Source organism: Ovis aries, chromosome 2 (genome assembly GCF_016772045.2).
Source record: "Ovis aries strain OAR_USU_Benz2616 breed Rambouillet chromosome 2, ARS-UI_Ramb_v3.0, whole genome shotgun sequence".
Classification (NCBI taxonomy): Eukaryota; Metazoa; Chordata; class Mammalia; order Artiodactyla; family Bovidae; genus Ovis; species Ovis aries.
Window position 1 is genome coordinate 211,471,352 of NC_056055.1, and position 19,473 is coordinate 211,490,824.

The following is a 19,473-nucleotide window of genomic DNA, read 5'->3' on the forward strand; positions in this document are numbered from 1 at the left end:
CACTTGACTTAAGCAATGGAAAGTATTTGTGAATTATTGAAGAAAGCATGATTATAATTCTAAGAAATGAGATTACTCATTGTTGTTATAAAACATCAGTGTTATCTTTTTCCTCCTGACAGAGCTGCTGATACTAATTATAAAATTATTTGTCCAATGATGGTAAAAAAAGTTCAATAAATTAAATGAAAACTGAAAATACCAATAAATGCAGTATAGTTCTCTCTATATGAAGTAGACACACATGTGGTTAACAGAAACTATTTCTATCTGTTGAGATTAGGCTTTAGGGTTTCTGATTCTCCATTTCATGGGTCACACCAGTATCTTTGTTCAAAATGGTGTGCGGCTCTGTTCACTTGCAAATATTTGAATCCATAGCAATGAATTTTTTACTCAAACTGCTTCACTTGACCCCATCCGTACTTGTTTTACTACCAGATAAAACATCTAAAAATCCACTTATAAACTGTTGTATAGGGCTTTGACTATGACAACTTAAGTAAAATGGCAGTTATCAATGAGATAGAGTAACCCAAGTTCACTAAGGGACTATAAACAATAAACCACATTTTCTAACAGCATGATTCAAATGTTCTTTCTCTAGTTGTAATAATTGATACCCATAACTTGCTGGTTTGGCAATATTTCTGCTTTGGCAGAACAAGCATTGTTACTTTTTGCGGTTACCATTTTACAGTAAATTCTCCCATCAGAACTTTCAAGCTTTCTCTCTCTGTCTTGCCAAGCTTGCTTCCTTTCTGGTTTACACTTCTAAAAATTTTCATGTGCTCCTTCTGCTAAACCCCAAGGGTGGACTTCTGACCTCCTTGCTAGAGGTGCGAATGATGCCAGGCTTAGTGACTGCTCTGCGGTTTCCCAAAGCTCCTCCTCCCTAGACCTTGACAGTTCTTCAGATGCCAAGGTTGGGAAGCAGGACAGGGTACACTCCTAGGGTGCAGTTCCGAAGGGAGGAAGCCGGAATCTGGGGGCTAAAGAGGCTACGCAGGGGACCTGCGTGCGATGCGGAGTTTGGACCCTTTCGGCCATCCCAAGTCTACTCAACCTGCCCCCTGCGCTGGTCTCCCGCCCGTGCGTCCGGCGCGGGCCGCTGTCCACAGTGGGAGGTGCTGAAAGCAAGGAGCGGGCGCGGGGGCGGCGAGGCGGACTGCTCCTCCGAGCGCCCCCCTCCTCGCTCCGCGGCTCCTCCAGCCCTCCCCTCCTCCTGCAGCCATGTTCCACGCTCGAGGAGGGGCGGGGGAAGGGGAGAGGGACGGGGGATCAGGGCGGAGAGAGTCTGCTCTGCCTAGGGGAAGGAGGGGATGAGAGTTGGGGAGAGCAGAGGGAGGAAGAGGCGGGGGCAGCGGCTAGCGAGGAGCCAGCGCTGAGTCCTGCAGTAGGACTCCCAGGAGCCACCATCATGGTGAAGAGGAAGAGCTCCGAGGGCCAGGAGCAAGACAGCGGCCGTGGTATCCCCTTGCCCATCCAGACCTTCCTGTGGCGGCAAACCAGGTGAGGGGCGCAGAGGGCGCACCGCGGGCGCCCAGGGCTGGGGGAGCTCCTGGGGCCGCCTGGGTTGTGGTCGCTGCTGCTGAGGCCGCGCCACAGCTTGCAGCTCCCTCTCTGAGGCTGGAAAGCAAGCTCTCCAAACCCGCTTAAAAACACGCATTTAAAAAAATATTCAGTGAAGTTTGACGACAAGCAGATTGGCAATATACGTAATTTAGGGGGTGAGAGGGCAGAGAGCCTAGGAGGAGGGGGCGGGGAATTAGGGGAGATAATTATGACTGGTTGTGCTCCTGTGTCCAATTCCCCTTCCGTCTCCTGCTGTAATTCCAGCCCGTTGACCTGTTGTTTTTCCAGCTCCTGTTTGTCGAATATCTGCTATGCCCACTTGTTAACCATTTTTGCTCGGATCCAGCCAGTGTAATCTTCCTGGTTAAAACCTCTGAGAAGACTCATTTTTAATAAGAATTTTCTTTTTCCAAAAAAAAAAAAAGCCAAAAAACCCTGAAACCTATTCCAATAAACAGGAAACAAGGTTTCCATTATTATTCTTGTTGTTAGAGATTTATCAGATAAGAAATTAGATTCTGAAAATCATAACCCACAAGCTGGGTTCATTTTTCAGTTTTGAGTAAGACTGTACACATGAGTAATGCAATACTTCTGACCACTAGCAATGTAGAATCCAATTAGATAAAAAGTCTTCAGAATAAGAGTTGATACAGAAAATGTAGAAATTCACACCTTTTTCATGTATGTAATTGCACGTAAAAAAGCAAATGTCAGCTGTTTAACACCTGGTCACAAACAAGGCATAGGGAGGCATGAAATTTGACTTTTGCATGTCTTATCCATTGAAAAATGTCATATGGATGCTCTAATAATAATTTTGCATGTGTTTATAACAATTATCTCTCTTAATTTTTCAGTGCATTTTTGAGGCCTAAACTGGGAAAGCAGTATGAAGCCTCTTGTGTGGTATGTGATATTCATCATGTAAAGAGTATTTCCATATATCATGTGGTAATTTGAAAGAATGATGTTAAATGTACTTACTATACATGTTAATTCACTCAGCGAACATTACTGAGTACCTACTATGTGCCGGACACAGTTCTAGATGATGAGATGGAGCAATAATCAAAACAGATAAAGGGTTTGTATTCTACTGGGAGGGGGATGGGACCCTCATAAATAAATAAAATAGATAGCTAGCCAAATGGTGATGTATACTATGGACAAAATTTAAGCAAGAAAGGAAATTATAGAGCACTAGGGTGAAGTTTTCATGTTAGAAACCGTGGATAGATAAGGTTTGCCTCCTTATGTGACCCTTGGACAAAGATTTGAAGGAAGGTACTGAGGAACAGCTGAGAGAAGAGCAGAGGGAAAGTGAGTCTGAAGGCCCTAAGTGGGGAGGAGTAGAACAGAAGAAGAGAGAGTGGGGAAATAACAGAGAATCAGGAGACAGAGGGCAAGTATAACAGTCAAATCCTTAATCAACAAAATTGAGAAATGTTATCAAGTCAACAAGACATTATATTATGTAGTGTAAGCTCATAAAATGCAAGCCTATGAACTACTCAAAGTAATATGCAATATTGAACTTTTATGTCTTCCATTTTTTGTACAACTCCAAAGTGGATGATATGAAATAATTATAATAATGCTATTAATATTTATGCAAAATAGAGTGCACTTGTCCTGAGATTCTAAGGGAATCTCATGACTTAAAAATTGTCTTTTTACAAACTGAGGACAAGATGAAAAACTGAAGCAAAATTTAAATGGGTTTTTTTACAGACTTCATTAAAAATTGGAGCTCACATGAAGGTCGTTATATTATATATGAAAATGAAAGTCACTCAGTCATGTCTGACTCTTTGCAACTCCATGAACTGTAGTCTGTCAGGTCCCTCAGTCCATGGAATCCTACAGGCAAGAATAATGGAATGGGTAGCCTATCCTTTCTCCAGGAATCGAACCGGGGTCTCCTGCATTCCAGGCAGAGTCTTTACCATCTGGGCTACCAAGGAAGCCCGACATTGTATATATTATAGCTTAAAAGTAGAAACCTACTTATTTGGATATTGCCATGATATTTGCAAATGACCAGATAGACAGTAGATGACCTTCTAGTAAGGAGCTCTGAAATGTTAGGGCCACAGACTATTACAGAAGCCAACTGGAAGATTAAACATCCCACTGACACACAAATATATGTACAAAACACACTCAAATAGGAATTTATTTTATTGCATTTCCTGCTCTTCAAATTGTCACATATATTTTTTATATCTAACTTCTTAATGGAATTTATTCTACTAAGCTCAGGTTAAAGTAATTTGACACGTGAAATCTCTGAATCTTCCTCAAACCAAGCTTACAGTTATACTAGCTTAAAATAACCCTGACTTTTCTCTCTTCTTGGCAAAGATATGTCTGACATTTTAATGTAGTCACATAATATCAAGTAACTAAGTCACAGTCATAGCTGCAGATAGATAGTGATATACGTATAGAAAAAATTTCCCTGGTTTAAAATGACAAAAAGTTATATTAGTAACATTTAAGAAGAAAATGACAGTAAGTATCTAAAGCTTCTTGAGGTTATAAGGTATATAACTCATCCTCTAAAAGTGCATTCATCCAGACTGTATAAATTCTTTATAATTTTTTAATGTCTAACATATACACCCTTTACTTAATGAATAGTTAGGAACCAAAGGCTGAGGAATTTTAAAGTGTTTGGATCTGCCTTTCCCAGAGACTACATCTCTGATAGAACTCCTTACCAAACCCTAGCATGCCTTTCATTATGAAAGTGAATTTATCTTTTTTCTTGAGTCAAATGTAAATAGCTTTCTTTGGAAAATCTCTGTATTAAGTCATATTTTTCTTATATATCCTAATAATTCCAATAATACAGCTTGAGCACTTGGGACTGCTATTATGATCGTGGAGAACACAATTCTCTAGACCATTTGGGACATCAAGTAGCAATCAGGTTCTGTTCATACAAGTCAAGTGTTTATTAAATTTGTTCTAATATTTGGTAACTACACTTTCTCCAACACCCTACAGTAATATCTTCCTCCACCTTCAAAAAGGAAAAAACAACTCAATAGGTCAAACTTGTTCTGGGGGGAGGGGTAGGTGTTTTGCTTGCTGAAAGTACTGGCTAGGACAGAAGATTTAATAAACGAACAAAGCCAAAAAATGGTTTATTTTCCTCCTCTCTCCTTCCCTTATTCTCTTCCTCCTTTTTTTTCTTTATTCAATAGGTATATTAACTATCTTATGGTTCCAGGCATTATATAAGGGGTGTCCCATTGTCAGGTCATTGCTAGGCACATGGAATAATTCAGATACCCCAAAGTCAGGTCTCTTATAAGAGGTCTATCTTATTTAACATTTGTTGAACATTCACAAAAATTCTGTCCCTCCAGATACTTTTACAAAAGACATCTCACCTTGATCTGCAGCAGGGAGAGCTCCTATAGATGATCCAAGAGCATTTTAGAAAATACTACTTCTAAATACTTCATATAGTTAAATGTGCTGTATTCTTTTTGATGGGAGCTTATTTTAGTTGAAGTAAAAAATCATTTAATAATTCAAGCAATATACTTTGGATCAAAAACTTAAAAATGGGTGTGCTCAGTTCAGTTCAGTCAGTCGCTCAGTTGTGTCCGACTCTTTGCGACCCCATGAATCACAGCATGCCAGGCCTCCCTGTCCATCACCAACTCCCGGAGTTCACTCAGACTTACATCCATCGAGTGGGTGATGCCATCCATCCATCTCATCCTCTGTCGTCCCCTTTTCCTCCTGCCCCCAATCCCTCCCAGCATCAGAGTCTTTTCCAATGAGTCAACTCTTCGCATGAGGTGGTCAAAGTCCAATTCTTTGCGGACCCCATGGAGCCCGCCAGTCTCCTCTGTCCATGGGATTTTTCCAGGCAAGAATATAGAAGTGGGTTTTCATTTTCTTCTCCAGGGGATATTATTGATTCAGGGATCAAACCTCTATCTCTTGACTCCTGCATTGGCAGGCGAGTTCTTTACCACTAGCGCTAGGTGGGGCCAGGTGGCGCTAGTGGTAAAAGAATCTGCTTATTAGTGCAGGAGATATAAGAGAAGCGGATTCCATCCCTGGGTTGGGAAGATCCCCTGGAGTAGGATGTGGCAACCCACTCCTGTATTTTTGCCTGGAGAATCCCATGGACTGAGGAGCCTGGTGGGCTATAGTCCACAGGGTTGCAAAGAGTCGGACATGACTGAAGCGACTTAGCATGCAGGCCAACTGGGAAGCCTGTTTGAAAATGGGTAGATGATAGGAAATTATCGTTGACTCATTTCACGTCAACATGTACAATGAAATGCAATGTGAGTGCTCTCTAAAGAATTTGGACTAGTGGTTTGCATCTTTTAGGATATACGATACCTTGTCTATTTTTCCACCCATTAGAATCTCTAATTTCTTAATTTAATTTTTTTTTTTTTTTTTTTTGGTGTCTATAGTCCTTTGAACGAGTGTTAGTAGAAAACAAGCTGCATGGCCTCTCTCCAGCCCTCTCTGAAGCCATCCAGAGCATTTCCAGATGGGAACTGGTACAAGCTGCTTTGCCTCATGTCCTCCACTGCACTGCAACCCTGCTGTCAAACAGGAACAAGTTAGGTTGGTGCACCTGCATTTCTTCTTCATAACACACCATTGTCCTCATCCACGGTAACACTCATAATAACACCCACAATAGCAACCTGTATTATTACTTTCCCAGGCACTTGGCGCACATTCCCAATTAATTCTCACAAAATCTCCCTTAGTTTCATATCACTGTTATCTCCATTTTGCCAATGAGGGAACTAGCTCCCTTTTTAAATTTTTTTCACTTTACAAGTAAACTGTGAATATGTCTTCCTTTTGAACATCAGAATATTATAGAGAAACTAAGGCCTCTCACCTATTCAAGATGAGTTCTAACCAGAGTTGTCCTTTAGTCCTCCCAATGTCTAAAGCAACCACCTTCATGCATTTGGCATGCTCCCCTCCAGACCTTTTCCCAACTTTGTAGTACTATGAGTATGTGTGCATGTCTGCACATATGTGTTATTTTTCTTGCTTAGATTATTTTGCAGATTGCTTTTCCCACATAGCATTATGTCCTAGCCATCTATCCCAAGCTCTTCTCCATCCGGTTCCTTCCCCTTATGTGGATCTTTACTCAAGTGTTACCTTTATAGAGGGGCCTTTCCTAATCACACCAGGTCTTCCCAGGTGGCTCAGGGGATAAAGACTCTACCTGAAATGCAGCAGACTCAGAAGACATGGGTTTGATCCCTAGGTTGGGAGTAATGAGCACACATGCATTCAAAATGGAGTAGCTATCTTCAGAACCAATATTCTTAACCATTGTGCTCTTTATTTGGAAATATATGTGGGTATCTGGCTGAAGAGATGTGATGCATGCAGTTTCTTTCCCTGTGGCAGCATATTGTTTTGCAAAGACTGCAGCCAGTTAGAAAGTCCCCAAACAATAATGGACCCTTCTAACAATGGCTATAAGTGGTGCAGAGAAATGCTAGAGTCTCCCAGGAAATCAAGCCGCAGAACCTTAAAGCAAGGATGTTCTTCCCAGATGCAAGGCTGACATCATTGTCCTGGTCACAGAGTCTGCCTTAACCTGACTGTGTGGTTGTGCTATGCAGGACACCAGGATAAACTGGGTGTTGCTGAGACAAAGCTCCTTCATACCCTGCATTGGATGCTCCTGGAGGCCCCACAGGACTGCAACAGTGAGCGTTTTGGGGGCACAGACCGAGGTTCCAGCTGGGGTGGCGGCAGCAGTGCTTTCATCCACCAGGTTGAAAACCAGGGTTCTCCAGGGCAACCTTGCCAAAGCACCTCCAATGATGAGGAAGAAAATAACCGAAGGAAGATTTTCCAGAACTCCATGGCTACTGTGGAGCTCTTTGTGTTTCTGTTTGCTCCTCTGGTCCACAGGATCAAGGTAAGCAGAAAGCTGATTAGGGTTAAGAGGGACTAGAAGTCAGGTGAGGGTGGGCTTCAGATGATATTTCCATATTTGTGTGCCCATGTCTTTGTATGAGCTTATAGGAAGAGAGCTTTGTTTCTATATTAAGATTTCAAACATTATGTCAAAACTATGATTCTCCTACTTAAAAATCCTTGATAGTTCTCCATCTGCCCCATGATAATGCCCAACATATTAAATATGACATATAAAGTCAACCATGATCTGGAGCTTAAGTCCTCTCAGTTGACCACTGCTAATCCCTACTGCCCACCCCACGATCCAGTTCTGGGAGCCATGTGAACCATTCCCTGAATATGCACGTGCGGTTAGCTCTGCCCTCCTTTTGCTCCATGGTTCTTCAAACTTTGGTGTCATCATTTCCATGAAGCTTTTCCTCTGACCTTCCCCATGGAGACCTAGTCACTATCTCTTTCGTATTTCCAGAACATAATGCAGGATCTAGAGCAGAAGCTTTTGCTTTTCATGTGCTGCAGACTTTTTGACAGTTTGGTGTACCATGTATGAATTTCTTTGCAAAATACTTTTCAATGTGTAAAATAGAAAACATATTTCATGAAAACAAATTGTATTAAAACCCAGTTATATACAGGTACCCCTTGGATCTGAAAGAGACAATATTATCTTAGGTCACTGTGCCATCACTTTCTAGCAGTGTGATCTAGGTGATCCTACTTGACCTCTTAGATCCTCCATTGCATAAAATTTTGGATATTCAAACACAGGGTGAGTATATGTGAAGACACAGTACATGAAAGTACATGGGGAAAAAATCAAGTATGTGGAAAGAAATCAAGAACTATTTGTTACTTCTGAGAACGAATAAATTGCAACATTCCATCTAAGTGCTCTGATAAAAGATAGAAGGAATTAATATGCCCAAATATTCTTTAACAGAATATTAGCATCCTAATGAATGTTTCATTTTTGCAATATACTATATATATGTGATGAAGGAGGAAATGGCAACCCACTCCAGTATTCTTGCCTGGAGAATCCCCATGGAAAGAGGATCCTGGTGGGCTACAGTCCATGGGATTGCAAAGAGTTGTACATGACTAAGCAACTAAGCACATATATATATGAAGGTGGTTGTAAGACCATTAACAACCATTAAGAGAGAGGATGGACTAGAGAGTCTTTTCATCCATTTTATTTTCAGGTAAAATTCACTTTTGATTGATTCTGTCCCATTTCTGGTAGGACTAGAACTGAAATTACCTGCGGACTCCTAAAGTGCTTCGCATGCACTGGCCACGTTTTCTATCAAAATTATCCCAAAAAAATTAAACGTGATTTAATTAAATTTCTGCTTTAAAAACATTACACTTTCTGTTTTTAAAAGTCTTTGATAAAGGTTACGCTTAATGGAAACATTAACTGAGAGTGTCCCCCTGGCCAATGAAACCTGCAGGACAGAAATTCTGCCTGCCTGCCTGGCTTCATCTCCCTCAATCTCACTGACCTCTCTCTTGTTCCAAAACTTGCAGGCTCACCAAAGGCTCACCTTCAAACCCAAGAAGGTTGTTTTCGCGTTCAGATCTTTGCGCTGGTTTTTTCCTTCTGTTTGAGCCGTTTACTCCCACCTTCCACCCCTAGATTTTCACACGGTCACGTTCTTCTCATCAATTTACTCACCATGTAGTTGCTACCGACCCAGAAGTATTTCCCTGGCTACTTTAGTGCTGCTAGTACCTGATCTACATTTTTCATTGTTTCCTTCTTTGCACTCATCAGTACCTGAATTTATTTTTTATGTTTCTTTGCATGTTTATTACCCATCACCCCTTCCAAACCCGAGGTTCTTGAACAAAGGGACACTGCCTGTCCAAGTCACAATGGTATCTGATATGTCTAGAATAGTGTCTGCATATATGAGACAATCAATAAATATTTAATGACTATCACTGAATAAACCCAAGTTACTATCAGAAGCTGATCCAGGTGCTAAAAATAGCAAATATACGTAGGCACATAGTCCCTGAAGTGGAAAGGGCAAGAAAGAAAACTCCTTAACAAAAATAGCCCATAACATATCTATTTGTAAAGATTATCTAGATTGAAAAATGCAAAAGTGTCCAAAATGACAATAATTTTATTTGGAAACATGCAGAGGATGTAAGTTTTGGAAACTGTCCTGAGTTAGAATCCAGTGCTTGCTGCTTTGTATTCTATGTAGAAAGGACATTGAACAATTAACTTCTTTAAGCCTCAGTTTTTTCAAATATAAATTGAACATGAGAATAATTTTATGGAGTATTGTGAGGATTAAACAAATTAAAGTGTTCACCTGATACACAAAAAGGTGTTTATAAATGGTAGTATTTAGCACTGACATTTTATAGCTATCAGCATTATGAATTATGAGTAGAAGAGGAGCCAGATCTTCTTTCAGGGGAGACTACACAGATAGATGAGAAAAGCTGGCTCAAGTTCCCCAAGTTTACCTCTGGCCTGGGATTGTAGTATTTATAAGGAAGTAAAACAATCCCTATAAAACATGGCACTGTGATTAATACATAGTATTGTACTCTACAATTATTGCTGGCTATTATTACTAGCATTATTATTTTATCATTTTATTATTGCTATGAGAGAAATGTTTTTCTAGATGCCATAGGGAATAAAAATATAAATGAGTCAATAGATTTCCCTATAAGCGTTTTTTTTTTTTTTTTAATCTGAGTGAGGGGTTTGCTTTTTTCAGCAGGGAATGTACAATTCCTTGATCGGGGTTTCTCAGTTGTGGCACCATTGGCATTTGGGGCCAGATAATGTGCTTTGTAGGGTATTTAATAACATCTCTGGCTTCTACCCACTAGATGCCAGTAACACCCCCTCCTTCTGATTTGTTACAAACGCAAATGACTCTGGACATTGCCAGATATCCCTAAGGAGTGGGGAGGGGTGAGAATTGCCCTGGATTGAGATCCACTGACCTAGAATTTTCATTTGCCTGCTAGTTATCAGGCCCTATATTCCTTTCATATCTGTGCTGTAGCCATATCAACTGCTCCTCATCAGCACCATTAATGGCCCCCTTATTCTCCCATTGCATTTGATCTTCAGAACCCCAGCCCAAGATCAAGACTAAAAGCCACCTTTTCTTTCCAGCCCCAGAGATCTGCATGCTCCTGGGGCAGAAACCAACAGCCATCTAGACTGGTATGTCCACATATTGTGCCATCAAGCTCCATGTGATGCCCCACTTGTCAGTCCGTTTTTTGTCTCCCCCAAGTCCCTACCCCATGCTCACATAAACAGTGTTGTGGGTTGAGGCTCTTATAGGACATGATGTTGCGGGAGTAATGAAGGGCTGAAATCCAGTCTAGGCATGAGCCTGTGCTTCCACTTCTCACCTTCCCAATCCCTTCCACTTGCTTCTGCTTTCCTCTAGTATGTAACCTAGTTCTCACCTATCATCTCTAATTTTTACAAACACCCACAGGAAGGTAGATTTCACCAAAGAGGAAACTGAAGTCCAGAGAGGTAATAATCAAGCTCATTAAGTAGGCAAGGTGGGATTCAAATCCAATTCCATCTGACTTTCTACAGAGCTATACTGTTTCTTGGTTTCTGTGCTAGAACTCTTCCAACCAAGGTCATCCACAACCTTGGGCTATTGAACCTAATCTTTACTTTGCTGTCTTCAGTTCGTTAAACCTCAGCTGCATTTGAACTTTCCTTCGTTTCTTCTTGAAGTTTTCCATTCCTCTGGTGACACCACACTCTGCCAGTTTTCATTGCATCTCTGGCTCTTTCTGCTCTGTCTCCTTTGAGAGCTCATCTTCTTTGTCTTCCCCTCTAACATTGGGGTTCCCCAGAGAGGCAACCTAGACCTTCTGTACCTGCCACTGTATCTTTTCTTTGGAAGACCTCCTCTCCTGCTTCATTTGTTTACCATTTGTGTCCTGACAGGCTGAGGTCATCTAATTTTATATCTCTAAACTAGGTCTTCTCTCCTGGCCTCTAGATCAACTTTTCAACTAGTTTCTCCAAATAGATGATCTATAGACATTTCAGATTTCCCCTGGAATGAGCTCTTGTCCTGATGTTCTGTATTTCAGATGATGGACCCATTCACATAAACTCAAAACCTAGACGCTTCCTTTGATTACTCCTTCATCCTTATCTACACATTCTGCTAATCACAGAGTTCTATACATTTTGTCTCCTAAATATTTCTATTTTTTTTAATCCCTATTTACTCTGTAACCCAACTTTCATCATCTCTTCCTTGGGCGTGTTACCTGGGCCATTGTCTAACTGAATTTACAGTCTCCTGGCTTGTCTCCTAAAATCCAACCTTAACACCAAAGTGATCTCTCTAAATGCAGATCTGACTGTATCACCAATATGCTTAATTTGTTAATTTCTCACTATACAGAGGGTGAAACTCTAGCTTCTTGGTGTGATTACTGGGACCTCCATGTTTTGTGTTTTTTTGGCTACCTCTCCTGCCTATGAACTCCAAATGCTCGAAGTCTCCCTGAATATATAACGTGGTTTACTCCAAACCTATTCATGCTGGTCATGTTACTTGGAATGCCCTCATAACCTACACTTCTGCCTAGAAAATTCCTAATTATTCTTTATGATTTCATTCAAGATCTGGGCTCCTCTCTTCTCTATCTGTATAATATTTTAGATGTATTTTTATTGTTATTTTTAGCTTATTTATTATGATCTCTTTGTGTGTCCATCTCTCCCACTAGATTGCTAATGTTTGAGAATAGAAATTATCATTGTATCTGGGGTAGTTAACATTAATGTTTGTGTTTTATAGATATTTAATAAATATTTGTTGAATGAATTAGTTTACTAATTAACAAATACATCTAAATGACTCATTCTTTTGTAGGACAGTGTATAATTCAATGGATTTTTATACTTTTAACTTAAAACTAGCTCAAATATTATATAAGAAAATTAATATTCTGAATATTCTGTCAAATATTATAATTTTAGGCCAAATTTAAATGATGACATGTGTTACAACTGAGGAATCCACTTTAAATGTGCTGTCAGTATTTTCTTGATTTGATTATATTCACTTATTCCTTCAATAAATATTTATTGGATGCCTACTGAATGCTAGGCACTATTCAAAGTGCTGGAGAAACTGCAGGGAATTAAACAAAATACAAGCCCTCAAGGAGATTTTTATAAAATTCATATGTCTAAAGTAAACAACTTTAAAACAGAATTCAAAATAATAGTTGTTTAAGCAGATGTCTCTCAGCTACTAGAAAACACATTTAGAATTGCTTCATGTCATCACAGAAACAGATTTTCATTGCAAGCTAGGAAAGAAACTGTAATGTGGAAATGTTGATTTTTTGAATGCTTACACCTTCTGGTTTTTCTTAGAACCTTTCCAGACCATTCACCCCACAGCTATTTGAATGATAAAGAGCACCTTCTCCAACTACAGACCTTCTGTTCATGTGTGCATATATCACACTGAGTGAGCCATTGAAGGGGACTCTAGAAGTGAAGTTAGCTCTCAGAGTTTATGCGTTCCTCCGGCTTAAAAGGATGTACAAAGGAACATATCTACATAAGAGTTGGCCATAGCTTCTGCAGGTATTTGGGTCTAAAGAATGATCAGATTCAGTTCAGTTCAGTTCAGTCGCTCAGTTGTGTCCGACTCTTTGCGACCCCATGAATTGCAGCACGCCAGGCCTCCCTGTCCATCACCAACTCCCGGAGTTCACTCAGACTCACGTCCATCGAGTCAGTGATGCCATCCAGCCATCTCATCCTCTGTCGTCCCCTTCTCCTGCCCCCAATCCCTGATCAGATTGAGCTGGTGTTATTTGGAAAGTCTAACATATGTTCAGTTAATCAACAATTGTGTATTGATATTCAAGGAAAAATACACGGAAGGAGATCTCAATTTATCTTCAAGAAATACACAGTCTACCTGGAAGTATATCAAACAAAAAACAAAATAATGACAGTAACTATCACTGAGTGGTAGTTGTCACATTAATAGAGCAGATGTTAAAAGCCAGGATGTCAGTTTAAGAGAACTCACTTCCTGTTGCCATGTTCCTTGGAGTTTTGTGCCAAGATTACTTAGAAGAAACATGGAAAAGAACCCATCTCTGAAACTAAGAAATTATCAAAACCTGATGAATTGAGCATTCTGCATTTCTGGAGATAAATCTGATATACTTTGCACACTGTTAATTCCTTGCTTGCTGGATCTAATACCTCACATGATATCAGGCAGTCTTTCCCATGATTATTTCAAAGGAAGAGGGATTCTTCCCTTTAACTTTAGACCTGTCCATCTAGTTGTTTACTCAATAAGTCTAGTTGAAAGTCTAACAGACATCTCAAACTTAACATGTCTAAAACTAGACTCCTGATATCCCCAGACTTGTTTCTTCTTCATCTTGCCCTACTTTATCAGTGACAAGGCCCAAGATCTTTGACATCTTTTTCTCCTACACCCCACTGCTAGTCAATCAGCACCTGCCCTCTACTAATTTTATCCTCTACTAACCCCCTAGTCTAATGATTTTTCACCTACATGATAATAATAGCTTCCTAAATTCTCTATCTCCACCCTTGTCCTTTCTCAAACTATTCTCAATAGCCTGGCTGATCCTATCAAAACATATATCAAGTCATGTCATTCTGCTACTCAAAACCCCTGCAGTGGTTTCTCATGTCACTCAGTAATTGCTGACATCCTTGCTAAACCAGTCAATCCTAAAGGAAATTAGTCCTGACTATTCACTGGAAGGACTGATGCTGAAACTGAAACTCCAATACTCTGGCCACCTGATGCAAAGAACTGACTCATTGGAAAAGACATTGATGCTAGGAAAGATTGAAGGCAGGAGAAGTGTTGCAGGAAGAGGGACCCCTTCCAGGGCCCGAAAGTGGGCTCTTGTCTAACACTCAGAAATGAATTGTCCGAGGAGACACATGTGCTGACAAAACAAGAGATTTTATTGGGAAAGGGCACCTGGGTGGAGAGCAGTAGGGTAAGGGAACCCAGGAGAACTACTCTGCCACGTGGCTTACAATGTCGTGTTTTACGGTGATGGGATTACTTTCCGGGTGGTTTTTGACCAATCATTCTATTTTATTTTATTTTATTTTATTTTATTTTAATTTTAAAATCTTTAATTCTTACATGCATTCCCAAACATGAACCCCCCTCCCACCTCCCTCCCCATAACATCTTTCTGGGTCATCCCCATGCACCAGCCCCAAGCATGCTGCATCCTGCGTCAGACATAGACTGGCGATTCAATTCACATGATAGTATACATGTTAGAATGGCATTCTCCCAAATCATCCCACCCTCTCCCTCTCCCTCTGAGTCCAAAAGTCCGTTATACACATCTGTGTCTCTTTCCCTGTCTTGCATACAGGGTCGTCATTGCCATCTTCCTAAATTCCATATATATGTGTTAGTATACTGTATTGGTGTTTTTCTTTCTGGCTTACTTCACTCTGTATAATCGGCTCCAGTTTCATCCATCTCAACAGAATTGACCAATCATTCTAATTCAGAATCTTTCCTGGTGGCGCATGCATCGCTCAGCCAAGATGGATGCTAGCAAGAGGGATTCTGGGAAGTTGGACGGGCACGCAGTGTCTCCTTTAGACCTTTCCCGAACTCTTCTGGTTGGTGATGGCTTATTAGTTCCCTGTTCCTTATCAGGATCTCCTGTCATAAAACAACTCATGCAAATCGTTACTATGGTACCTGGACAGAGTGGGTGTTTCAATCAGTGTGCTTCCCCTAACAGAAGGGGATGACAGAAGATGAGATGGTTGGATGGCATCACTGACTTGATGGACATGAGTTTGAGCAAGCTCTGGGAGTTGGTGGTGGACAGGGAAACCTGGTGTGCTACAGTGCATGGGGTTATAAAGAGTTGGACATGACTGAGTGACTGAATTGAACTTACTATGACCCATCAGGCTATATTATTTGAAACTCAATAATGTCCCTGATCTTATTTTTTCTACTCTTTTGCCATTCACTTGACTCCAGGTTCACAGTCTCTTGACTGTTACTTGACACACAAGACACACCTAGGACCTTTACACTTCAGTTCAGTCGCTCAGTCTTGTCCGACTCTTTGCGACCCCATGAATCGCAGCACGCCAGGCTTCCTTGTTCATCACCATCTCCTGGAGTTTACTCAGACTCATGTCCATTGAATCCGTGATGCCATCCAGCCATCTCATCCTCGGTCGTCCCCTTCTCCTCCTGCCCCCAATCCCTCCCAGCATCAGAGTCTTTTCCAATGAGTCAACTCTTCACATGAGGTGGCCAAAGTACTGGAGTTTCAACTTTAGCATCATTCCTTCCAAAGAAATCCCAGGGCTGATCTCCTTCAGAATGGACTGGTTGGATCTCCTTGCAGTCCAAGGGACTCTCAAGAGTCTTCTCCAACACCACACTTCAAAAGCATCAATTCTTCGGCACTCAGCCTTCTTCACAGTCCAACTCTCACATCCATACATGACCACAGGAAAAACCATAGCCTTGACTAGACGGACCTTAGTCAGCAAAGTAATGTCTCTGCTTTTGAATATACTATCTAGGTTGGTCATTACTTTTCTTCCAAGGAGTAAGCGTCTTTTGATTTCCTGGCTGCAGTCACCATCTGCAGTGATTTTGGAGCCCCCAAAAATAAAGTTTGACACTGTTTCCACTGTTTCCCCATCTATTTCCCATGACATGATGGGACCAGATGCCATGATCTTCATTTTCTGAATGTTGAGCTTTAAGCCAACTTTTTCACTCTCCACTTTCACTTTCATCAAGAGGCTTTTTAGCTCCTCTTCACTTTCTGCCATAAGCGTGGTATCACCTGTATATCTGAGGTTATTGATATTTCTCCCAGCAATCTTGATTCCAGCTTGTGTTTCTTCCAGTCCAGAGTTTCTCATGATGTACTCTGCATAGAAGTTAAATAAGCAGGGTGACAATATACAGCCTTGACGTACTCCTTTTCCTATTTGGAACCAGTCTGTTGTTGCATGTCCAGTTCTAACTGTTGCTTCCTGACCTGCATACAGATTTCTCAAGAGGCAGGTTAGGTGGTCTGGTACTCCCATCTCTTTCAGAATTTTCCACAGTTTATTATGATCCACACAGTCAAAGGCTTTGGCATAGTCAATAAAGCAGAAATAGATGTTTTCTGGAACTCCCTTGCTTTTTCCATGATCCAGCAGATGTTGGCAATTTGATCTCTGGTTCCTCTGCCTTTTCTAAAACCAGTTTGAACATCAGGGAGTTCATGGTTCATGTGTTGCTGAAGTCTGGCTTGAGAATTTTGAGCATTACTTTACTAGCATGTGAGATGAGTGCAATTGTGCTGTAGTTTGAGCATTCTTTGGCATTGCCTTTCTTTGGGATTGGAATGAAAACTGACCTTTTCCAGTCCTGTGGCCACTGCTGAGTTTTCCAAATTTGCTGGCATATTGAGTGCAGCACTTTCACAGCATCATCTTTCAGGATTTGAAACAGCTCAACTATACTTGCTGATCCCTTTTTATAAAATGCATTTTCAGGAAATAGCTACATGGCAGCTCCTTCATTTCATTCAGATCCTTAGTCAAATATCACCTGCACGAGAAGGCCTTCCGTGGCCTTTCTGTCTAAAACATCGACACCTTGCCTGCCATTTTCCTCCTTCTGCTTTGCTTCTCCTTTGCACTGGGGAGCAGAGATGTTTTTGGTATGCTTTGTTCCCTGTTGTATTCCAGAATCTCGAATAGGACCAAGTACACAGTAGGTGGTCTGTAAACATTTGTAGAATGACTGTTGAATGAATTTGACCAAATGCTTTCTTTATATGCTTTTCCAATATGGCCACTAGATGCTTCTCCATAATGAGTACCACTGTGGTGCCAGGATCTTGGTCTGTAGCTTAGAGTCCCCTCTATACCAACACAGAGATTTATTCAGGGATTTCAGCTAGCATTTCCAGTTGAGGCTTCCTTTGATACTGAGCTGCATTGATTCACCATTTGCAGAATCCTTTTCTTCCCAACTTTTTCAATTTTTTGCTAGCTCTCGTTCTTCTAGATCAGTGGTTTTCAACCGTAGCTAACACGAGAGTCACTAGGGGGAACTTAAGCAAATCTCACAGTGATTCTAACTTAATTGGTCTGGTTAGGGGAAAGAAGTGAGACCTGAGGGTCCTAGGTTTTAAAAGCTCCCTGGGTGATTATACTATATACAAGCCAGGGTTGCAAGTCACCACCCTAAGTGAATTCCTGGGTCTCAGTTGTGCTCATTAATCTGCACTCAGACTCTCTCCGCTTTCAAGTCTATGCTGATTTGAGAGGCTGCATTGCTGAAAATGTAACCTCAGAGTGTTATATGTTTGTACTTATACAACTGCATTTGAAACGTCTCAGACACTCAAAGTGGTGTAATGATGAAGCAGAGAATGTGCTTCCTGGCAGAGACTTTCAGTGGTAAACAAATTAAATGAGGATGGGTTGTAAAGTCAGTACAATTCAGCAAATATTTATTGAGAACCTATTGTGTACCCAATGCCTAACACTGAATTTAGTATTGTGATGGTGACAGAGATTGTGGAGGAGGAGAAAGCCGGCTACATCTCTGCCCTCAGGGAATTAGATTGTTGAGAAGGCAACAATACAAAATAATATACTAAGAAGGGTCTAACTGCAGGTTACTGATTCCATGAAATGCAAGAACAGGAGATGGACTGGAGAATAGAAAGTCAAAATGGCCAGCATCTGAGGCTATTGCCTTATGAGAGAGAAAGAGGACAATTAACTCTTTAAGAGAGATAATATCAATATCAACAGGCATAAGTAAAGAGATCTGCCTAGGCCCTTGAAATGAAAAGGACTCAATGAGTGCTAATAGAAAACAATAATTTGTATTTTGTGCTCTGCCCAAAGTTCCATCTTAATTAATTACTAATTTTGCCTAAAGGAGATCACCATGATTTTTGTAGTAATTATGATGATGATGATGTGTGTGCTCAGTTGTATTCAACTCTCTGCGGCCCCATGGACTATAGCCCCCCAGGCTCCTCTGTCCATGGAATTTTCCAAGCAAGAATACTGGAGAAGGTTGCCATTTCCACGTGTAGGGTAACTTCCCGACCTAGAGATCAACCTGAGTTTCTCCTGTGTCTCCTACTTTGGCAGGGGGATTGTTTACCATTGCACCACCCAGGAAGCCCATTGTGATGATAATTTAAGCCTATTGATTTATCCTAAAAACACTTATCTGAGTGAGGAAGGAAGATGTTGAAGATCAGCCTACTTTGAAAATAATCTTATGAATGATGATCTTTTTAAATACAATCTTAAAAAGTTACTTTCTGTTTGTAGTTATTACAAAATATTGGCAATATTCTCCATGTTGCACAATACACCCTTGAACCTATCTTACACACAGTAGTTTGTGACAGATGTTAATTGTTGCATTGACTGTTTTCTTCAGCCAGTTCTTGGACATAGATCTTCTTTCTCTGCTTCTAGGAATCTGACCTCACATTTCGACTGGCCAGTGGACTTGTTATATGGCAGCCCATGTGGGAACACAGACAGCCTGAAGTCTCCGGCTTCACAGCACTGGTGAAGCCCATCAGGAACATCATTACAGGTTTGTGACTCAAACACCTAGTGGGATGGTCTCAGCATACATAGGCATGAAGGTGATGGGTGATTCGCTCTTAAGAAACCAAGAGGAAGAAAATTCCTCCAGGGAGTTATCTAGGGGCCCCTGGGTGTAGGGTTCATTTACATGATGAGAAACTCTAAACCAGGAGCACATGCTGTGGTATTACCAAAGTATGACTTTGGGTAAGTCATTTAAACTTCCTGTTTAAGCCTCCATTTCCTCATCGGTAACATGGGAATTACAATATAACTCCCATATA

At 40.9% G+C, this 19,473-nt stretch overlaps 1 protein-coding gene across 23 annotated transcripts in view; it reads left to right on the top strand.

Moving 5' to 3' along the window:
• The first annotated feature begins 1,393 nt into the window (after positions 1-1,393).
• Positions 1,394-19,473, top strand: part of UNC80 (unc-80 homolog, NALCN channel complex subunit) — a 215,816-nt gene continuing 197,736 nt past the window's right edge. For all 23 annotated transcript variants that reach the window (XM_042244174.2, XM_042244175.2, XM_027965136.3 and 20 more), the window contains exons 1-5: positions 1,394-1,512; positions 2,436-2,484; positions 6,030-6,186; positions 7,218-7,519; positions 19,073-19,196. In XM_042244174.2, the coding sequence (XP_042100108.1) occupies positions 1,421-1,512; positions 2,436-2,484; positions 6,030-6,186; positions 7,218-7,519; positions 19,073-19,196 (724 nt within the window). In that variant the 5' untranslated portion in view covers positions 1,394-1,420. The remainder of the gene's footprint in view (positions 1,513-2,435; positions 2,485-6,029; positions 6,187-7,217; positions 7,520-19,072; positions 19,197-19,473) is intronic.